The sequence below is a fragment of the Lactuca saligna genome, chromosome 9 (genome assembly GCF_052625555.1).
Source record: "Lactuca saligna cultivar CGN05327 chromosome 9, ASM5262555v1, whole genome shotgun sequence".
Classification (NCBI taxonomy): Eukaryota; Viridiplantae; Streptophyta; class Magnoliopsida; order Asterales; family Asteraceae; genus Lactuca; species Lactuca saligna.
The window spans coordinates 137,568,620-137,592,692 of NC_136425.1; the positions used below are offsets into that span (position 1 = coordinate 137,568,620).

General features: G+C 41.3%; 2 protein-coding genes and 1 long non-coding RNA gene across 3 annotated transcripts; 1 reads left to right on the forward strand and 2 right to left on the reverse strand.

The window, feature by feature from the left end:
* Positions 1 to 933: 933 nt before the first annotated feature.
* Positions 934 to 3,423, forward strand: LOC145015671 (DUF1995 domain protein, putative (DUF1995)). Its single transcript, XM_078974141.1, has 9 exons — positions 934 to 1,246; positions 1,475 to 1,562; positions 1,741 to 1,854; positions 1,933 to 2,015; positions 2,110 to 2,224; positions 2,449 to 2,540; positions 2,676 to 2,741; positions 2,843 to 2,936; positions 3,089 to 3,423. The coding sequence occupies exons 1-9, from the start codon at positions 954 to 956 to the stop codon at positions 3,197 to 3,199; spliced, it is 1,056 nt and encodes a 351-aa protein (XP_078830267.1). The 5' UTR covers positions 934 to 953; the 3' UTR covers positions 3,200 to 3,423.
* LOC145015670 (Tetratricopeptide repeat (TPR)-like superfamily protein) lies at positions 3,377 to 5,519 on the reverse strand. Its single transcript, XM_078974140.1, has one exon. The coding sequence runs from the start codon at positions 5,459 to 5,461 to the stop codon at positions 3,494 to 3,496; it is 1,968 nt and encodes a 655-aa protein (XP_078830266.1). The 5' UTR covers positions 5,462 to 5,519; the 3' UTR covers positions 3,377 to 3,493.
* A 3,551-nt stretch (positions 5,520 to 9,070) lies between these two features.
* On the reverse strand, positions 9,071 to 9,658 carry LOC145017608 (uncharacterized). Its single transcript, XR_013666592.1, has 2 exons — positions 9,403 to 9,658; positions 9,071 to 9,335 (listed from the first exon to the last, which is right to left on the reverse strand). It is a non-coding gene; the product is annotated as an uncharacterized LOC145017608 (long non-coding RNA).
* Between the last annotated feature and the right edge of the window lie 14,415 nt (positions 9,659 to 24,073).

A 24,073-nucleotide genomic window follows, 5' to 3' on the forward strand; every position in this document is an offset into this window, starting at 1 on the left:
TGTAGCATAATTAAGTTTGGTCATTTATCTGAGTTAGTTGGTAAAACTTTTTTTTTTTTTTTTTTAATTTGTCTTGCACATTTAATCCTTAAAGTAAAAAACGTACATGTAATTTACACCATTATGTAGTTGGAAACAGAAACAATCGTATTCTTGACTAGACATTTAAATGAATTACACAAAAACGTTTTTGAAAGCCACGTAAGTAATACATCTCACATTCAAATAAATTAGACAAAATTGTTTTGGGTTTTATTTCTAAGAAAAATGAATACCAACAATCCCATCAACCCAACCTCAAAATTTGATAGAAGTTTTTCTAGTTCAACTATGCCAACTAAAAGCATTTTCGCTTTCGATCAATCACTCCCGGTTTATCGTCTCCAACTTGATGTTCTTATTCAATCCCCTCCACAATTTCAATACAAAAATATCCGACAATACTACCCCGTGCAAGTGTTCGATGTTAACTCCAACATGTTCAACAACTTTGTTGTTTTTCTCGATTAACTTTCACCAAATCAAACTCAAAGCCAAACCCCACTCAACCACCTTCAAACTCAAAGCTTCAATGACTTAGATGACGAAGTCATACGAGAAATTCAACCCCCCTTCACTTTCTCCACACCGCTAAGAAAAATAATTGGTGGAAGAGAAAAAATGGTCAAACCTAAAACATGGATTCCGACAACCTAAAGCATGGATTCTGACAGAAGAATTAGTGTTGACACAATCTTAGTTACTTTTATCGGTATGTACATTTTTATTATGTGTAATTTTTATTTTCTAAGTAACAAAATATTTTTATTTTATTAAAATTTGTGTTTATTAATTATTTTATTAAAACTGACGTTGGACACGTGGCAATACGTAATCGAAGAAACCGTTGGATGGTGCTTGCACCCGTCCACACCGGAACGTTACCACACTTATCCCCTCCTTTCCCGTAATCAATGGCCTCCCTGATTTCCAAATCTTCCATGGCTTCCTCCTATTACTCAAACATCTGTTGTTCTTCTTCTCCTCCTTCTGCGTCTATTCCCAAATTACCCTCTTCCACCTGCTTCCCATCGTCTATCTACCCCCTTGAATCATGTGGCTACAACGGAATTTCACTCCAAAGACCTCCATTCGATTCTAGAACGTATGCCAAGTTTGACAAGTTTGAAGGACAATCTTCAAATGACGAATTTGAGGAAATCTCATCAGCTTCACTTCAACAAGAAGTAGAAGAAGAAGGTGACAGGTGAATCTCATTTTTTCAATGCTTTCTTTCATATGATTATTTAAACAATTCTTTAGTTACGATATTCAAAATTTCGCGTAATTTGAAGTTAAGCTTGTGTATAGTTCCCTTGATCCCTTCTATACGAAATCTAGTGAAAATGTTGAAGCATTAATCTGAATTTCAAAAAAGAATTGTGAAAATGCGATTTTGTGAAAGCAGTTGAGGAAATTGAGAAATGTGTTTCAGTTGCTTGCCTTCTGATTTGGAGGGTGCAGTTCGACAATCAAGTGAAGCAACTGCTGCTTTTGTGTCTTCAGGAGGAATGAGAGCCATTGTATGTTCTACAAACTCTTCACCAATCACCATATCAAATACTAGAGAAAAATATACCCTTTTGTGACTTGAATGTTTTTTACTTGGATTTTGTAAACTATTGTGACTTTTTCAAGCTAAATCCAATGATAACTAAACATGACAATGTCAAAATATCACATTCATGATATTTTTTGCAGGTGGAGCTTTTGATTCCACAGTTGCAGTTTCTTGATGATGAAGGTGCTCAGGCTGAACTCTGGGAACTATCTAGAATTTTTGTGGATGCACTCATCCAGGAAACTGGATGTCAGGTTAGTAGAAGGGTAAAATGGTCATTTACTCACATTTTGTGATTCAAGCTGCTAATTCGTATCAATGGTTATGGTTAGAGAGTCAAAGCAATATTTCCAGATGCTGGTGCTGCTGCTCTTTTGAAGTATAGATGGAATGATGCCACTTTCAGTTTTGCTAGGTAATTTACAAATTTGGTCCCTGTGGTTAGTTGATTTCTTTTGTTTAGGTCCAAAAAAGGAAATTTATTTCTTTTTGGTCCCTATTTTATCCAGCTTAAGTGACAGAAAGCCTGTGGAGAAAGAAGATGAAATTATTGTGATGGTAGTGCCAGATTATCAGATGTTGGATTATGTAGAGAGAATAGCATCCGATTTATCAGATGATCCGGTAATTTTTCATTTTCATTTTCCATTAAAATAGAAAAACAAAATGTTGTTTATTGTGATATATTTGTGAGTCTTGTTTTATATGTATGTAAATTGTAATGTACGAGAACAAATGGATGTGAATCAACAAAAACGGGATAAAAAATGCACTCTTTTTGTTCCTTATGTTATGATAAATAATACTAAATAATTTGGTTAAATTATCTTATTTTTGCATCATATTAGCCACGACCTTTGATTATGTGGAACCCACGTCTTATTAGTGAGGATGTTGGAGTTGGATTCAATGTTCGGAAATTGAGAAGATACTTCTTAAGGTATAAATAAATATGACATTCTTACATATTTTTTAGAAAATGATAATTTAGAAAATGATGCATTTAATGCAAGAAATAACTTACCAAATTAAGTCCATTAAATGCTCTAATTACCAAACAATAACATTGTTGTAGATCTTTTACAACGGTGTACTCAATGAAGCCTCTACCTACTGGCGCTGTATTTAGATGCTATCCTGGGTAATTACTTAAAAATTAATTAATACTAATGTCATGTCACCTATTTTTTTTTTTTTTTTTTTTTTAATTCTTTAACACATGTTTTTTTGGTAAATACTTAGATTATGGAAGGTGTTCTTTGACGACAAGGATAGACCAAATCGTTATCTACTAGCCAGGGAAATGATAAGTCGTCCTGTCTCAGAAGACCTTGAGGTTAGTACACAAGATTGGACTGGACAAGTTTTCTAGGGTTATTTTTAATGATGTGGATCAGGAGGATATTCATGTCTTTTTATCTCATCAACATCTCTCTCAGCACGCTACTAAAACACAGTACAACCTGTCATGTAATGTTGTGTCTGCAGATAATATTTGGAGAAGGTGGAGATGATACGGAGGAGGGGCCATCATTTTTTGGTCAAGCCGTAGGAATTTTCAAATCAATCAATAGATTCATGAAAGTTATCTCCAAGTGAAGTAATCAATCAAATTGTTGCTTATGATTGTTCTCTTTCACATTTTTATTAGAATTGATCAAAGCTTCATGAGACACACAACATAAGCATGGATGGAAATTGGTTTTGATTATTGAACAACCTAGTTTCCTAGGGATATAGTTATGATATAACAACATATTAAAATTCCTTCATATTATAGTTCATAACATTCCAATTTCTTATAATTCATTCATATTATATTATTTTATTTCTTCCAAAAATATTCTAATAAAATCTAATTTGATTAGACACCAAAGACTTAAGTTTTCTACATTATTCATCTTGATTTTGCAATGACAAAACTACCCCTTCATCATCCCAATGTCTTAAAATAAACCTCTTATCCGGTACGTACCCTTCATCCGTCAAATGCCTAAACAAAACCAACAAAATCCCAAAAATACCCTCGGTTTCCTCATGCATACGATCATCAACAACAAATGTATGAACTTTTTTCTCAATCTCAATCCAACTTATCCCTACATCCTTCACCACTCCAACCTTCTTCATTCCTCTTATACTTTCCGCCCTCTCTTTCCACCTCCCTTTTGAAGAATAAATATTCGCCATCAAAACATAAGGCACAGGACTATTCGGTGTCAAAAGACGCAATTGCCCTGCTGCATACTTCCCAATCTCCATATTCCCATGTATACTACAACCACCCAACAATGCTTGCCAGAGTTGTACATCAGGCTTCACTTGTAGTCCCTCTATAAAACTTTTCGCCTCATTCAAAAATCCACCTCTCCCCAACATGTCAACTACACAAGCCCAATGCTCTTTTCTTGGACTAATTTTATAATCTTTCTCCATGGATTTTAAAAACTCCATGCCTTTGTTTACTAAACCTCCATGACTACAAGCATGAAGCAAGGACAAAAACGTAATTTCTGTAGGCTCCACACCTTCTTCTCTCATCTTTTCATATAGTTCAAGAGCTTTGGAAACATCACCATGAGAACCAAAAGCTGCAATCATGGAGTTCCATGAAACTGTGTTCATCTCAGGAATTGTTTCAAACACTTTGATTGATTCTTCCAATTCGCCACATTTTGAGTACATGTTGATTAGTCCGTTTCCCACAAATGGGTTTGAGAAAAACCCTTTTTTAATGATTAAAGATTGGATTTGTTTACCAAAAGATAAGGAAGTGTCGCCATTGAAAGAAGTTAGAATAGCAGAAACTGTGTTTGAATCAATCTTGATTCCTTCTTTCATCATTCTTGCAAACACACGAATAGCTTCTTCTTCGCATCCATTTTGTGCAAAACCTGCAAGAATTACAGTCATGGAGACCTCATCAAGAACCCTAGCTGATTCAAAAATCTGCCATGATTCTTGCATGCTGCCACATTTAGAGTACATATCCATAAGTGCACTTTCTATATGAAGATCTGAATCCATGCCTAGTTTTGAAACGAGACAATGGATCTGACGCCCTTCTTTAAGTGCTTGTAAACCAGAACATGCCATTAACGTACTCAAGTATGTTAATAGATTTGGAGAGACGAATACTCTAGGCATTTCCACAAACACCTTCAAGCTATCTTCAAAATATTGATTTTGTGCGAGCCCTGAGATCATTGCTGTCCAAGTAACTACGTTTCTATCATTGATCTCTTCAAAAATTTGTTTTGCGGAATGAAAAGATTCGCTAGAAAAGTACGATGTGATTAGGGCATTTGCTACTGTAGTTTCCCGCTCGTAGCCATGGATGATTACCAAGGAGTGGATCATTTTGTTAACGTTGGAGAACTGCGATCCTTCACTTGCAGATAAAATGGTGGTGATGGTTCCACGATCGAAACGATGAGCACCAGAAGAACTGTAGATGGTTTTGAAGTAATCGAATCCGACATTGTAGAGACCTTGGGTGAAAAACCCTGATATGATCGTGTTCCAGGATACAGCATCTTTCATTGGCATTTTGTCGAACAGTTTGGATGCATCAGACAAGTAGCCACATTTTGAATAGACGAAGAGGAGGGAATTCCAGATAGCTACGTGATATTGATTTTCGATAGGGTTGTGAAGGTTATTAAATACTGGGTTCTTGATTAAGGAGCCATGGATTGAAGATCCAACCTTGAAATACCCTTCTCTTCCCGATATGGATAACAGACGGCATAATTGTTCCTGGTTTAGGATGAACTTTGGAGAGCTGGGAGAGTGAGTGAGAGAGGAGAGCCATGGCGGAAGATTGGTTCCTAGTTTTCGAAAAACCCACGTTGAACTCATCCATGAACACGGGGCTAAGTTGTGACGATGTTTCGTTAACCAAGGATTATTTCTTCAGTTTTTCATGATTTTGATAATTTCAGTCGTTGTATTTTCTAGAGAACAAATATATTAAATTTTTACTGAAATGGTCCCTGTGGTTTAGGTAAAATTGTGTGTTTAGTTCCTAATTTTTTTTGCACTCGTACAGTCCTCAAGGTTTCATTTTATTACGCGCCTGGTCCCTATTGACGTTTTCTGTCACTCTTCTCCGTTAAGTATATCATGTGCCTGGCACACTAAGGGTATATTTATCCTTTTACACATGGTGCCTAAATGGATATGGCAAACGTTGCTTATATCTTCCCGATCATCTTTCTCGTTTACGTTACACATACCACTTCTCTCAACTAAATCACTTAGAAAACCCTAACCTACTCGATTTCAATCATGATTTCCTAAAGGCAACAATGGTGGGGTGGAGGATTCGAGCAAACATGGCGGAAATAGACGTTGGACGAGTTTACAGTAAGTATTTTTGTGTTTAATACTCTCATCTAAAGCACAAACTCTCAAAACCTAAGCTTCACGTTCTCGCAGGTGGGAATCCGTTAATATTCTCGATTAAACTGTTTTATAATGGAGTTTTTACAAAGTTTCCTGGAAGGAGATACATAAAGGGAAAAGTAAAGTATGTTGATTTAGTGGACATTGTCGAGTTCTCTGTTCATGATATTGATGAAATGATGGACATCCTTGGCTACGTAGAGGAAGGTAAGCTATTGTATTATCACTTCAAAAGACTATTATCATATTTGGATACTAGTTTGTTTGCTTTGGCTTGTGATAGTGATATTAACCACTTGAGGATATATGTGGAGAAACATAAACTTATTGAAGTTTATACAGAGCATGGTAAGACAATGTTGAAGACATATTTAATGTCCATTCTAAAAGGCTTTTCTTAGAATGGAAGACATCAACAACAGGGGATTGTAGTGGTTCTACCATACCAGAAGTTGAACAATGTGGAAAACCCCCAAATGAGCCTCAATTTCAAACACAAGGTTTTGATCAAGACTTTGATCATTGTGAAAACCCTCCAAATGACTTTGATCAAGACTTTACTTCATTTGTACAAGAGTTTGATCAAGGCGTTACTGCATTTGTACAAGATGAGGTCAATCAAAGTGAGGACATTTGAGTGCATGGTGATGATTTGACTGATAGTGAAGATAGTGACTTCCTATTAGATGAGGATAACATGATTGAGGAGCCTGACATAGATATGAAAGAATTTTTCTTGAACATTGACCAAAATACAGAATGGATGGGTGACAATGGAGGGTCAAGTATGAAGGTAGAAGATGGTAAGGAAGATGAAGAAATCAAGGTGCTTAATAATGACATATTGATATTTGAGTTGTCATCTGATGAGGGGGGGGGGGGGGGGGGGATAAAAGTAGAAGAAATTCAATTAAAGCAATACGAGAGGTAGAAGAAAATAGTGAAGCGTGTGTTACTGATCCCTTTTACTTGTATCAGAGTTTTGGTTCATCTGAAGAGTTGAAAAACAAAATAAAACAACATGTTGTCGAGACTAGAATAGAGATTGTCATAATTAAAAATGACAAAAATAGGGTAAGGGCTGTTTGTAAAGGTAGTATACCAAACCTTATTGAAGTAGGTGTTGGTGGGCCTGTTGAAGAAAGGAAGTGCCCGTGGGTCCTATATGCAAGCAAGTGGAGTAAGGATGCAGATTGGGAGGTTCGTACGTATGAAAAAACATGTATGTCTACAAACGAGGACTGTGAAAGCTTGTACTTACAAGTTTTTATCCAAGCAAATTGTGCAACAGGTGGAAAGTAACCCCACGATTCCTACAAGAGCTTTACAAGAACAACTCCAACGCCAATACCAATGTGACATTTCAAAGACGAAGGTATTTCAGGAAAAAAACGAGGCAAATATTCATGTGAGAGGTGATTATGCAGGCCAATACTCTATATTAAGAGACTATATTTTGGAACTTCGACACGAAACCTAGACACCACCGTGAAAATCGAAGTTGAAACCGAACCCAATCCCCACTGTGAATCAAGAATATTCAAGCGGATATACATATGCTTAGGGTCATTGAAGAAGGGTTTTGTAGCTGGAAAACAAGATTATGTTGGCTTGGATGGGTCTTTTATGAATGGTCCTTATCCAAGAATAGTCCTCACTGCAGTGGTAAGTTTATACTTTGTTTTTTTTTCTCATCTATTTTTAATGTTTTTAATTACTAACTTAATATTTGTATTTAGGGTCTTGATGGAAACAACTGTACTTATCCTTTGGCATACGCTGTAGTAGAGGCCGAAAACATCAATTCGTGGACTTGGTTTTTAAATTGTTTGGGTGATGACCCCGACTTGCACAGTAACTCCAACTTTACATTTATATCTGATAGACATAAGGTGATCTGTTGTTTGTGTCATCTTTATAACTACACATGTATAATTCAATTTGATTTTATTTATGTTTGTATTTGCTAGGGACTGTTGCATGCAGTAGGTACACTTTTTCCAAGTGCAGAACATAGGTTTTGTCTACGCCATATCCACGAAAACATGAAAAAACAGTGGAGGGGAAGGGTCTTTCAGGACATGTTATGGAATTGTGCAACTGTAACAACTGTGCAAGAATTTCACCATGCAATGGAAGATTTCAAGAAATTGAACAATGATTGCTATGAATGGGTTAAATCTATTTCACCTTAGCACTGGGCTAGGTCACACTTCATAGGTTTGTATCCTTTTTTAGTTAATGTACCTTTATTTTTGTTAGTTACTAACATATGTTAGCTTAAACTTCAATTGTAATGCAGGGAGGGCACATTGTGATGGTCTTCTAAATAATTTGTGTGAGTCTCTTAATAGTCAACTTCAAAAATCACGTGAACAACCGATCATCACTTGCCTAGAATTCATTAGAGAGTACCTAATGGTAAGGATAGTCACAGTGCAAAAGGTAGTCGATAAGGCATTTGGACCTTTGACTCCAACTGCAACAACTGTATTGGAAAAAATGAGGTATCACAGTGTATTGGTGTTTTTTGTGGGAATGGTGAATACCAAGTCACTGGACCATGGATGGACCAGTGTGTTGTTGACATGGTTCAACATACATGTTCTTGTAGGAAATGGGAACTTACTGGCATCCCATGTAAGCATGCACTAGTTGCAATATGGGATATGAGAAAAAACAACAAAGATGTGGGGTTGCCTGAATCATGGGTTCATCCCATTTACTGGCTAAAAACATGGAAGGAAATGTATTCCTTCAAGATTAAACCTATTAATGGAAGAAGAATGTGGGAAAAATATCCTTTCCCTACCACATTGCTACCTCCGAAACATCATGTCCCTATTGGAAGACCAAAAAAGAAATGAAACAAGTCTGATGTGGAAGATCTGGTGAAAGGGAATAGTGCTTCAAGGAAAAACAAATCTGTGACATGTTCGAAATGCAAAAATATTGCTCATAATGCAAGAAGTTTCAAAGGTCAGATTGCTAGTGGAAGTGCATGTAATGATGCACCAAGCAGGAAACGGAAGGCAGATGGTGCATGGAAGAAAGCAGATGGTGTAGGGAAGAAGGCAGATGGTTTTCAATTCCCACAGACCATCAACATAATTGTCAATTCCCACAAAATAAATCAAAAGCCCTATAAATTACATCGACTAAATTACAACTTGTAAATTAGGATCGGAACAAAAAAAACCCAACTGAAGAGTAGCAGCATCCTCAACTTCAAATTCTGATCTTCAAGCTTTGATAGAAGTAAAAGGTCAGCTCTTGCATGATCAGACTCATCTTCACCAACCCAGCCAATAAAACCACAAGTTGTAACCTAAAAATTTGATAATTTGGCCTTCGTCAAAGGTTTTTATACTAATGGGGTTGAGTTAAAAAATTACCTTGTTGGTACAAGCATAGAATCATCGTCCAGGGTTCTTCTTCGTCGTTGATGTTCGTATTACAGTTGGGTGACCACAACTTAGGGTTCTTATTGTTGCTTTGTTGTTGCAGAGAAGAATAAAAACGATGGAGAAAGATGAAGTGAAAGTGATTAGAATAGAGAGAGAAAGAAAGAGAGAGAGAGAGAGTGTGTGTGTGTGAGTGAGAGAGTGAGAGAGAGAGAGAGAAACACGTTATACAACCTTCAAAAAGGGTTTTCAAATAAAAGGACGAATATGCCCTTAGTGTGTCAGGCACGTGATATACTTAACGGAGAAGAGTGACAAAAAATGTCAATTGGGACAAGGCGCGTAATAAAATGAAACATTGAGGATTGTACGAGTACAAAAAAAAGTTAAGGACTAAACACTCAATTTTACCTAAATTACAGAGACGATTTCAGTAATTTACGCATTTTTTTTATCATTTGAACTTTAGAAGATACATACATTTTAATTTTATATTTACTGACAAATATAAGCAATTATTTCTTTTTAGAAAAACTAAGTTTTTTATTATCTTTTTTTATCTTATTGCCTTTTATATATATATATATATATATATATATATATATATATATATATTGGTCCTAAAAATAATGGTGGATCTTAAGATATTTTACTTAGAAAAAAATATTTATAAAACTAGTTGAAAAGTGTGTGTAGCGAGTGGTAATACTCTTAGCATCTTGCCACATCATCTTTGACTCGTTTGTTTTTTTTAACATCTACAGTCTACTAAAACAAACTAAAATCGAAATAAACTGTTTTTTTTTAAACTACAAAGTGATTATATATTTATAACTTTGTTATAAATAATTAACAAATCTAAATCAACTTTTATATATTATTGTATAATAATTGTAAATAAAAATGATACAAATTCACGTATATATTTGATAAAAACCAACAATTTTTGTCGTAAAGTTATGCCTAAACATTGTAATTAGGAATCAAAGAATTTGATATATAAATTAATGGAAATAAACTTCGATTTTTTAATTAAATCAATTAAAAACGTGCTATAAATATTTTTTCTAAGAAATTGACGATGCTTTACTAAATAATGTTTTATAAAATTTGGCACAAAAAATATAAGAATATATTATTTTTTTTCATATTTATATAAACAATTTCAACGACCGTTATTGTAATAAACTTTTATTTATAAATTTGTTAAGAATTTCATGTTTGTATCATCAAACTTTTTTTTAAGTATTGTAACTTTTCTTTTTCAAATTGTTTATCACTAATAAAGTTGGAATAAATATAAATTCAAAAAAAAGTGTATGTGTTTTTTTAGGCTAGAAGATGTATGAAGATGTTAAAAGACTTTGGTCCACATCTGCGCCAAGAAGAGGGCGCGCAAACATTTTTAGGTCTGCAGTGATAAAAAAAAAACAGTCTGCGAAGACTAATGTCTGCGCGTGATCTGTGCCGCATAGACAGAAGAGGCTAGAAAGATCTGCGGACAAAAAACAAAACCCACCAGAGTGGTAACACTCCTAGCACTCTATTTTTTTTCTTTTTTCTATTTTAATTAAATTACTTTATTTTAATACACAAACATTTTTATACACAAATATTAATCAAATTTTATTTTTTTAAACCACTAACAATTAGTATAATATAATTCAATTACATGAAAATAAGTATAATATTTAAATGTAGGGTCTTTTTAGTAATCTCAGAAACTTGGTTTGTGAGCTGAATTAAGATGGGGTGTGATATGTAAGTCAGGGATTTTTGGAGGTCCATTTAAGTCAAATTCAGATTTTTGTGTATTGTCCCTCCCAGCAGCATTTCATCTAACATATGGGTTGCATTACTCATCTCTACCTTACTCTAACCTATTTGTGAAATTGTCAAAGCGAAAAACATGATAATTCAATCATGTCTTTACCCAATCGGTTCTCAGGACGAGAAAGAATACCACAAACCAAGTGTGAATCACGAAAAAAAGAGCCAATCAGCTCTCCCCTTTCTATCTTTTTCCTCTTGCTAGCTCTTTGTGTAACGCCTCATTTCTGGTATGTGATTTAAATAAAGCATTTTCATTTCTTATAGGGTACTCGACGATTCTGTAGCCCGACTCGTCGAGTAGAGACATGATGATCACGCAAATTGAGTTGGCTACTCGACGAGTCCATACGCTGGGACTCGGCGAGTCCGCCTGTCTGGATGAAGTCCTAATTTTAAGGGTTTGCACCCTATTTAAACGCATTTATGCGCCCCAACCTCGCCTCCATGACCCTCAGAGCATCCTTTACCGAACCCTAGCCCCCTTAAAGAGCGTGTGAGTGATTGTTACCTTGTGAAGGAACTTTTGGAGCAAGTAGAAGAAGGAGAAGGTTGAAGAGTTCAAGGAAGAGGAAGTAGATCCAGAACACACTCATTTGTGGTCATCTTTTCTGGTAATAAAGTCTCCATCTTGCTTATTGATCTAGTAGATCTTGTTTGTCCCCAAATTGTTGCTTTTAAACCCAAATATCCCAAATCCTTTTTTATATAGCCTTATGATCGGGTTATACTTCAGATCTAGACCCTCATCGCATTCTAGAAGTGTAAAGTTTCAGTTGTGGTCGTGATTGAGGTCCCTCTTGAGCTTAGAACCCCATTAAGAGCCTAGATTTGACATTTGAAGCCTTTAAAGCCATGTATGCATGTAAAGTTTGCAACTTTACGTGATAAGCATGCCCTAGAAGCTTAGAACTGTGATTTGGAGTCGCTGCATGGCTCAAATCAAGTCTATATGGAAAAAGGATTGAATGGACTCGGCAAGTCGCAAGGTTGACTCGACGAGTCATATGAAGATAGCCGTGGACTCGACAAGTTGGATGAGCAACTCGGTGAGTCCGATGAAGATTGTCATAGACTCGACGAGTTGTTCATACAGCTCGGCGAGTCGGATGAGTTTTCCTTATTAAAGTAGAGTTTGAGTGAAATAGCTTCATTCCTTTTTAGTTACACATAAAGTTAGCAACTTTACGTGTTCAGATGGTCCCAGGAGCTTAGATCTAAGAGTTAGATGCTCTGGTAAGGATTGGGATCGATTGTATGAGATCTGCACGCTAGGACTCGGCTAGTTGTTCTTCGGACTCGATGAGTCGAGTCGCGAGTCCCCCGTCTTTCTTCGTTAGTGAGTTCTGGGTGAATCAGTGAGTGGGGAAGGGGACTCGGTAAGTTAAAGTCAGAGTTAGTAATGGAGGGACTTGGTGAGTCTGCGCCCTGAATCGGCGAGTCCGGTCAACTGGAAGTTGACTTTGACCAGGGAGTTGACTTTGACTAGGGGTAAAATAGTCATTTTATCCTGAGGGCATTTACGAGTACATGATCTAGTGTTTTTGGGATTTGTAGCCGGACAGTTCCGGAGTAGCACTCAGCCACTTTTAGAGTTATCATCTCAACAGCCAACATTACGATGTGAGTTTCCTTCTAGTAGGAACGGGTCTACGGCCACAATGTCGGCCGGTTTAGTTAGCAGTAGTTTCAGATCTCGGTCCGATGCAATAGTTAGATTGCTTGATGTCTTTGTGATTCAATTATGTTTGTGTTATGTGTTCCAGACTTCGGTCCGATGCAGTATGCAGTATATATGCTTATGCTAGTTGATATGTTTATGTCATGCTATGTTATGCCCAGTTAGTTTCCGGACTTCGGTCCGATGCAGGGGACAAGATCCCGGTCAGTTCCGGATTTCGATCCGATGCAGTTAGTTCCGGACTTCAGTCTGATGCAAGGGACAAGGTCCCAGTCAGTTCTGGACTTCGGTCTGATGCAGTTTCCTGACTTCGGTCCGATGCAGAGGGAAAGGACCTGGTTAGTTCTGAACTTCGGTCCGATGTAGTTTCCAGACTTCGGTCTGATGCAGTGGGTAAGACCCAATATGTGTTTATATGTTTTTGTATGGTATGTGGTAGTTTAGGGGATCTCACTAAGCTTTATGCTTACAGTTTTCAGTTTTGGTTTCAGGTACTTCCGCTAGTAAAGGGAAGAGCTCGGGTTGATGGCATCACACACACACCACAACTTCAGTTTCTTTTATCCTGGGAGTTTGTTTCAGATGCTATGATATGTTGATACAGTTTTCTTGTGATGACACGTCTATTATAAATTTTTGGGATTTGTAACATACGATTTCATTATATATTATGGATGATTGTTAGCTTTTAGCACTATTTAAACAAAAGAATTTGGGTCGTATTTTGGGTCGTTACAAGTTGGTATCAGAACCTTGGTTAGAGGGATTCAGGCACACTTACGGGTGTGACTGAACTCAAACTAAGGAAATAGTAAAGGATTTTCAAAAGAGAAACATATTCGAAAAGAATTTTGAAAAAGAACTTAGAGTTTTCTTAAAAGAAAACGGTGTGGTGCATGCGATCAGCCGAGCTCAAGTAAGTACTCCCAAGTTACCCATCCAAGTTTATATTATGATTATATGTTTTAGTTCCAGTAGAACAACATGCTAGAATAGGACAAAGGATCTAGGAGGATGCCTTATGTGCTTGATATATGTATCTCAGCTTTATGAGGATTGCATGCTAGTATTGAGTAGACAATAGTAGGATAGCGTGTTTAGGTTATGCGTGATATTGTGAGCTTAGCATTGTATACTAGTATAGTTTCTTTTTACGAGAATAAAGTTGCTTGATTAGTTCCTGTGTCCGAATGCTGCTTGCTTTGTGCTTTGTGGGACTCCGGGTGATGGGAGTTAGCCATTAGGTGAATACATCACATCACATGTGATCAGGGTTGGATAATCTCAGAGTGATGGATTTGTCCCTACTGTGCAGCTCTTGTTTCAATCCAACCATTGTAGGAATGAGTCTTTTACTCGAAGGATTATCTGAGCCTAGTCACATGTGATGGTATTCAGGTGATGACTAATTGACATTTCAAGGAGGCCTTCAGCACCTGAGGATTAGTTTTTGGTTGAGTCAAAGATTTCCCTAAGGCAAGCCTTGAAACATCCCAAAATACGACCCAAAAAATTTTGTTTAATAATCACTAAAAACACCATGATAAAATCATAAGGTAAAACTGTATCAAATCCCATCTATGAAAACTAAAACAACTCCCAAGACAACTGAAGCTGTGGTGTGTGTGATGCCATCAACCCGAGCTCTTCCCTTTGCTTGCGGAAGTACCTGAAACCAAAACTGAAACTGTAAGCACGAAGCTTAGTGAGCTCCCCCAAACTACCACATACCATACAATACATATAAACACATACTGGGCCTTACCCGCTGCATCGGACCGAAGTCCGGAAACTGCATCGGACCAAAGTCCGGAACTAACCAGGGCCTTGCCCTCTGCATCGGATCGAAATCCGGAACTACTGAGGCCTTGCCTCCTGCATCGGACCAAAGTCCGAAACTAACTGCATCGGACCAAAGTCCGGAACTGACTGCATCGGACAGAAGTCCGGAACTACTGAACATAGCATAACATAAGCATATCAACTAACATGGGCACATAAATAGCATACTACATCGGGCTGTAACCCGGAACACATAACACAAAATCCTGTCTGAGCCACGAAGGCATCAAACATACTAGAATCTGCATTGGACCGAAGTCCGGAAACTACTACTAGCTAAACGGGCCGGCATTGTGGCCTTAGACCCGTTCCTACTGAAAGGAAACTCACCTCGTGATCTGCCTGCTGAGTGTGTCTCTGGAAACTATCTGTTGCTGCTTCGGTATCTCCCCAGCTCAAAATACTCTGAAATGGGTGCAAAGACTTGGATATTCTTCTTCTTCTTTGGATCTAGCCTTCTCCTTCTCTTCAAAACTTCAAGATTACACAAAGAATGCTCAAATACTCAATGGAATGATTAGGGTTTGCTAAATGGTGCTTTTAGGGTGAAGGAGACGAGTTTGGGGGCTCATAAGATGGTTTAAATAGGGTGCAAACCCAGGGATTTAGGGTTTCTACCTGGCAGGCCGACCCGCCGAGTCCCGAATATGGACTCGCCGAGTCGCCAACCCATAAGCTGATCACGATCACGACCCTACTCGACGAGTCGGGACATAGACTCGTCGAGTCCCCCTACAAACTTCTAAAATAAATACTATAAAGCAACATACCAGATACGGGTCGTTACAATTCTCCCCCACTTGACTCAGACTTCGTCCTCGAAGTCTGCTACTGCTGAATCTGCAAATAACTCGGGGTAGTGCTCTCTCATCTCATCTTCAGCCTCCCGCGTCCACTCAGACCCTTTCCGGTGCTCCCACTGCACCTTTACTAGCTGGATTACCTTGTTCCTCAAGGTCTTTGCCTTCCAATCCAGAATCGCGACCGACCTCTCAATATAATTCAAGCTGCTATCAACCTGAATATCCTCTAAAGGAGCCACTGTTGATTCATCCACCAAACACTTCCTCAACTGAGACACATGGAAAGTGTTATGGATCTGGCTAAGCTCTGCCGGAAGATCCAACCGATAAGCAACCCGACCCACCTGGGCCAAAACCCTGAAAGGACCAATGAACCTGGGGCCCAGCTTGCCCCTCTTCCGAAACCTGATGACACCTTTCCAAGGTGAGACCTTTAGAAGGACCATGTCGCCTACCCAAAATTCTAAATCTGAACGCCTCCTATCGGCGTAGCTCTTCTGCCGACTCTACGCAGTCTGCAGTATACTACAAACCTGCTGAATCAACTCAGTCGTCTTGAGCACCACCTCCGTGCTCCCAATGACCCGCTGACCGACCTCGCCCCAACAAATCGGGGTCCTACACTTCCTCCCATAGAGCATCTCAAAGGGAGGTCGATCAATGCTCGCATGATAACTGCTGTTATACGAAAATTCCGCTAACGGAAGATACATATCCCAATTGCCCCCGAAGTCTAGGACACATGCTCGGAACATGTCCTCAAGAGTCTGAATCATCCTCTCACTCTGCCCGTCCATCTGGGGGTGGAAAGTGGTGCTGAAATGGAGACGAGTACCCATCTCGTCATGAAACTGCTTCCAGAATCTGGATGTAAAATGGACGTCTCGGTCTGACACCACTGATACCGGCACTCCATGTGGTGCAACTATTTCCCGCACATAGATATCGGCTAACTTTTCCGCTGATATGCTCTCCTAGATTGGTATGAAATGAGCACTCTTCGTCAACCGATCCACTACCACCCAAATCGAATCCACCCCATGTGCGGTCCTGGGAAGCTTAGTGATAAAATCCATGGTAATATCCTCCCATTTCCACATGGGAATGTCTAACGGCTGCATCTTGCCATGAGGCCTCTGGTGTTCTGCCTTGACCTTCCTGCAGGTCAGACACCTATCTACATACCAAGCAACATCCCGCTTCATGCAGGGCCACCAATAATCGGGTCGAAGATCTCTATACATCTTCGTTGCCCCTGGATGGATAGAAAATCGAGACTTATGAGCCTCGTCCATCAATACCTGTCATACTCCGCCTCCGTACGGTACCCACACTCTCTCATGAAGGGTCAACAACCCCCGACTATCATAATCAAACGAAGCTACTCGGCCCACTATCCTCTCACACTTCTGTCTCTCCTCCTTGAGGCCCTCAATCTGAGCCTCCCTGATCCGTTCTAACAACGGAGTAATCACTGTCATCCTCAAACATAAGTCTCTAATAGGGGCTGCTGTCACCATTCGGCTCAAGGCATCGGCCACTACGTTGGCCTTCCCTGGATGGTAAAGGATTTCACAATCATAATCCTTCAGCACATCCAACCATCTCCTCTGCCTCATGTTTAGACTCGGATGATCCATAAGGTATCTCAAACTCTTGTGATCCGTATAGATGGTACAACGGACCCCATAAAGATAATGTCTCCAAATCTTGAGGGCAAACACCACTGCCCCCAGCTCTAAATCGTGTGTAGGATAGTTAGCCTCGTGAGTCTTCAACTGTCTCGAGGCGTAAGCTATCACATGTCCCCGCTGCATCAACACTGCTCCCAAACCTGTAATTGAGGCATCACAGTAGACTACAAAATCCTCTATTCCCTCAGGCAGAGAAAGAATCGGAGCCTCGCATAGCCTTTGCCTAAGGGTCTCAAATGCCGCCTATTGCTCAGGCCCCCAACGAAACACCACCGACTTCTTAGTCAGTCGGGTGAGCGGTACTGCTATCTTGGAGAAATCCTGAATGAATCTCCTGTAATAACCTGCCAAACCTAGGAAGCTCCGAATCTCGGATGGAGACTTCGGGACCTCCCACTGCATCACGACCTCTATCTTGGCCGGATCTACCAAGATACCCTTCTAGTTGATGAGGTGACCAAGGAACTGCACCTCACGCAACCAGAACTCTCACTTGGAGAACTTTGCGAAAAGTCTCTCCCTTCTCAAAACTTCTTGCACCTCCCTCAGGTGCTCCTCATGCTGCTCCTGAGTCTTGGAATACACCAAGATGTCATCTATGAATGACCGATCCAGCATCGGTCTGCATACGTGATTCATGAGATCCATGAATGCAGCTGGAGCATTAGTGAGCCCAAAAGGCATCACTACAAACTCATAATGACCATATCGGGTCTTGAAAGCAGTCTGCTGCACATCTTCGCCTCTAACTCGCATCTGGTGATATCCAGAGCGTAAATCGATCTTGGAGAACCAAGACGCCCCCTGAAGTTGATCAAACAAATCATCTATCCTCGGGAGGGGGTAACGGTTCTTCACCATTACCTTATTCAGCTCCCGGTAGTCAATGCATATACGGTGCGACCCATCCTTCTTCTTCACAAACAGGATCGGCGCTCCCCAAGGTGAACTACTCGGCCGAATAAAACCCTTGTCTAACAACTCCTGCAGCTGCGTAGGCAACTCTTGCATCTCAGGGGGGGGCTAACCGGTACGGTGCCTTGGCTATCGGAGCCGCACCAGGAATTAGGTCGATCCCAAACTCGACCTGCCTCTCGGGAGGTATTCCCGGTAAATCCTCCAGGAATACATTCAGAAAGTCTCGCACTACCGGAACATCGTCAACTATCGTCTTGCCCTTCTCCTGGGAATCCATAACATAAGCTACATAACCGGTGCAACCCTGCCGAAAATAGCGCCTCGCCCTCGCGGCTGAACAAAGAACTGGTCCACGATGTGGCCTCTCGCCCTGAATCACTAACTCTCCCCCACTGGGAGTGCGAACCCTCACTAGCTGTAACTCGCAATCAATCACTGCCCCGTTGGGACTCAACCAATCCATGCCAACTATAACCTTATTCCCTCGCAGGGGAATAGGGACCAAATCCACCGAAAACTGTTCATCGAACAACTGAAGAGAACATCCTCTATGTACCCTGGCAACCCTCACGGTCCTGTCATCTGCTATCTCGACCTCTAGTGGACAATCCAGCTCCCCTGGAGCTCTACTAAATATGTTGCTAAGCGCTAGCGATACAAACGATCGGGTAGCCCCCGAATCAAATAATATTGTAGCAGAGATGCCGTTCACAGAGAACGACCCTATACAAAACATATAACCATAAGCAATTTTCAATAATAATAAAGAGATGAAGGGAAAAATACATACCCGTCACCACATCAGGAGTCGCTCGCGCCTCCTCTGCTGTCATCTGAAAAGCTCGACTCCTTGCCACTGGTGCCTCTGCTCGGCCCTACCGGCCATCTGTAATCCTCAAAGTAGCAGGGGCAGGTGCAACCACCTTCCCCGCTGCAGCTAAACTCGGACACTGGGACTTTTTATGTCCCCTCTTATTGCACTGAAAGCAAATCAGATCTGATGCTGCAATAGAGATAGCAGGAGCCGTACAATCCCTACTCAAATGCCCAGTCCGACCGCACTTGTAGCAGCCAGAACTCCCTGCCTTGCACACCCCATCGTGCAATCTCCCACACTTACCACATCGACCGTGGCTCTGCTGACTCCTGGATCTGTGATCTGAAACCTTGGGCTTTTTTCCCGAACTTCCTGTACCCGAAACCGCCTCCGGTTTCCTCTTCTTCTAGATCTCAAGGTCAATCTCCCTCTCCCGAGCCCTAGCAATCATGTCATCCAGCGTTTTACAGCTGGACCGGCTCACAAACTGGCGGATATCGCTCCGCAGCATCTCATGATAACGGGCCTTCTTCATTTCCTCATCAGCTGCATACTGAGGAACGAGAAGAGCCCTCTCCCTGAACTTGGTGGTGATCTCCGCCACTGTCTCTGTAGTCTGGGTGAGGTCCTGAAACTCCCTGGCTAACTGCTGCACCTCGACAACCGGTGCAAACTCCACCCTGAACTTGGTGGAGAAATCAGTCCAGGTTATGGCATCTAACGCTGCATCATCTCCAATAGTATGTCCGACGTCCTCCCATCAATCCCGTGCCCTATCCTTCAGGAGACAGGACGCCAATCTAACCTTGTCCCCCTCGGGACACCTGCTCGTGCGGAAAGCGTTGGCCACATCCGCCAACCATCTAGTACTTGCTATGGGGTCCCGCGCCCCATGGTAGTCTGGAGCTCCACATGCCCTGAACTCCCTGAACGTAAGTGTGTGCGACCCCATCATGGCCGCCATCTCGGCACGGAAGGTGCCCAATCTCTCATCCATCAGCTCTAGAATACCCTCCTTGATCGAACCGAAGATCACAGGAGTCTGCTCCAGTATGATGCGGGTAAACTCAGAAGAAACAAACTCTCTGGTATGCTTATCCAACTGCCCGGCCTTCGGGCCTGATCCTGATCCTGATCCCCCTCCGGCATCTGAACTGCCGACTGCTGGCCTCGAACGCAAAACTACCATTCTGAAACAAATCATAGCAACATCAGAAAACTGAAATATCTCAAGGGATCACTGATACCAATACTAGTTTCCTGGTCTTGTCTCGGCCTTCGTTGATTCGAGTACGGATCCTCTGCTTTCAGTAGTACGGGCCCATACTACCTTCCACATCTATCCGTACTTTCCTCAAGAACTGCCTTGACTCCACCAAGTCACTTCTACTACTACTGATCTCTGCTACTCTCATCCTAGGCTTGCCCTAGGAAAATCTCTGACTCTATTCAAAACAGTCCTCAGCTGCCGAAGGCCTCCTTGTGTCAATAATTAGTCATCACCTGAATACCATCACATGTGATGAGGCTCAGATAATCCTTCGAGTAAATGACTCGTCCCTACCACGGTTAGACTCAAACAAGAGTTGTGCAATAGAGCCAAATCCAACACTCTGAGATTATTCAACCCTTGTCACATGCGATGTGCCGTATTCACCTAATGACTAACTTCTGTCACTCAGAGTCCCACAAAGCACGAAGCAAGCAGCATTCAGATACAGGAAATTACTCAAGCAAATCTATTCTCATAACGAAATACTGTTCTAGCATACAATGCTAAGCTCATACTATCAGGCATAACCTAACAGACTATCCTACTACTGTTTACTTCAATACTAGCATGCAGATCTCGTAAAGCTGAAACACATAAAGCAGGCACATAAGGCATCCTCCTAGATCCTTAGTCCTATTCTAGCATGCTAGTCTACTGAAACTAAGACTGATAAACATAAAGTAACATGTATGGGTAATTAGAGAGTACTTACTTGAGCTCGGTTGATCGCATACACCACACTAATTTCCTTTTTATCAAATCTCTTATTTTCCTACGTTCTTTTTCAAAATCATTTTCAAAAACATTTTTCCTTTGAAAATCTTTACCGTTTCCTTAGTTTGAGTTCAGACACACCCGAAAGTATATCCGAATCCCTCAAACCAAGGCTCTGATACCAACTTAAAACATCCCAAAATACGACCCAAAATTTTTTGTTTAATAATCACTAAAAACACCATGATAAAATCATAAGGTAAAACTCGTACGTCAATATCTCAAAACAATAGTAAAGTGTTATGAGTAAACTGTATCAAATCCCATCTATGAAAACTAAAAACAACTCCCAGGACAACTGAAGTTGTGGTGTGTGTGATGGCATCAACCCGAGCTCTTCCCTTTGCCTGCGGAAGTACCTGAAACCAAAACTGAAACTGTAAGCACGAAGCTTAGTGAACTCCCCCAAACTACCACATACCATACAATACATATAAACACATACTGGGCCTTGCCCACTGCATCGGACCGAAGTCCGGAAACTGCATCGGATCAAAGTCCGGAACTAACCAGGGCCTTGCCCTCTGCATTGGATCGAAATCCGGAACTACTGAGGCCTTGCCTCCTGCATCGGACCAAAGTCCGGAACTGACTGCATCGGACAGAAGTCCGGAACTACTGAACATAGCATAACATAAGCATATCAACTAACATGGGCACATAAATAGCATACTACATCGGGCTGTAACCCGGAACACATAACACAAAATCCTGTCTGAGCCACGAAGGCATCAAACATACTAGAATCTGCATCGTACCGAAGTCCGGAAACTACTTCTAGCTAAACGGGCCGACATTGTGGCCTTAGACCCGTTCCTACTGAAAGGAAACTCACCTCGTGATCTGGATGCTGAGTGTGTGTCTCTGGAAACTATCTGCTACTGCTTCGGTATCTCCCCGGCTCAAAATACTCTGAAATGGGTGCAAAGACTTGGATATTCTTCTTCTTCTTTGGATCTAGCCTTCTCCTTCTCTTCAAAACTTCAAGATTACACAAAGAATGCTCAAATACTCAATGGAATGATTAGGGTTTGCTAAATGGTGCTTTTAGGGTGAAGGAGACGAGTTTGGGGGCTCATAAGATGGTTTAAATAGGGTGCAAACCTGGGGATTTAAGGTTTCTACATGGCAGGCCGACTCGCCGAGTCCCGAATATGGACTCGCCGAGTCGCCAACCCATAAGTTGATCACGATCACGACCCTACTCGACGAGTCGGGACATAGACTCGTTGAGTCCCCCTACAAACTTCTAAAATAAATACTATAAAGCAACATACCAGAGACGGGTCGTTACAATTCTCCCCCACTTGACTCAGACTTCGTCCTCGAAGTTTGCTACTGCTGAATCTGCAAATAACTCGGGGGTAGTGCTCTCTCATCTCATCTTTAGCCTCCCATGTCCACTCAGACCCTTTCCGGTGCTCCCACTGCACCTTCACTAGCTGGATTACCTTGTTCCTTAAGGTCTTTGCCTACTAATCCAGAATCGCGACCGGCCTCTCAATATAATTCAAGTTGCTATCAACCTGAATATCCTCTAAAGGAACCACTGCTGACTTATCCACCAAACACTTCCTCAATTGAGACACATGGAAAGTGTTGTGGATCTGGCTAAGCTCTGCCGGAAGATCCAACCGATAAGTAACCCGACCCACCCGGGCCAAAACCCTGAAAGGACCAATGAACCTGGGGCCCAGCTTGCCCCTCTTCCGAAACCTGATGACACCTTTCCAAGGTGAGACCTTTAGAAGGACCATGTCGCCTACCCGAAATTCTAAATCTGAACGCCTCCTATCGGCGTAGCTCTTCTGCCGACTCTGCGCAGTCTGCAGTCTACTACGAACCTGCTGAATCAACTCAGTCGTCTTGAGCACCACCTCCGTGCTCCCAATGACCCGCTGACCGACCTCGCCCCAACAAATCGGGGTCCTACACTTCCTCCCATAGAGCATCTCAAAGGGAGGTCGATCAATGCTCGCATGATAACTGTTGTTATACGAAAATTCCGCTAACGGAAGATACGTATCCCAACTGCCCCCGAAGTCTAGAACACATGCTCGGAGCATGTCCTCGAGAGTCTGAATCGTCCTCTCACTCTGCCCGTCCGTCTGGGGGTGGAAAGTGGTGCTGAAATTGAGACGAGTACCCATCTCGTCATGAAACCGCTTCCAGAATCTGGATGTAAAACGGACGTCTCGGTCTGACTCCACTGATACCGGCACTCCATGAGGTGCAACTATTTCCCGCACATAGATATCGGCTAACTTTTCCACTGATATGCTCTCCTGGATTGGTATGAAATGAGCACTCTTCGTCAACCGATCTACTACCACCCAAATCGAATCCACCCCACGTGCGGTCCTGGGAAGCTTAGTGATAAAATCCATGGTAATATCCTCCCATTTCCACACGGGAATGTCTAACGGCTACATCTTGCCATGAGGCCTCTGGTGTTCTGCCTTGACCTTCCTGCAGGTCAGACACCTCTCTACATACCAAGCAACATCCCGCTTCATGCAGGGCCACCAATAATCGGGTCGAAGATCTCTATACATCTTCGTTGCCCCTGGATGGATAGAAAATCGAGACTTATGAGCCTCGTCCATCAACACATGCCGTACTCCGCCTCCGTACGGTACCCACACTCTCCCATGAAGGGTCAACAACCCCCGACTATCATAATCAAACGAAGCTACTCGGCCCACTATCCTCTCACACTTCTGTCTCTCCTCCTTGAGGCCCTCAATCTGAGCCTCCCTGATCCGTTCTAACAACGGAGTAATCACTGTCATCCTCAAACATAAGTCTCTAATAGGGGCTGCTGTCACCTTTCGGGTCAAGGCAGCGGCCACTACGTTGGCCTTCCCTGGATGGTAAAGGATTTCACAATCATAATCCTTCAGCACATCCAACCATCTCCTCTGCCTCATGTTTAGACTCGGATGATCCATAAGGTATCTCAAACTCTTGTGATCCGTATAGATGGTACAACGGACCCCATAAAGATAATGTCTCCAAATCTTGAGGGCA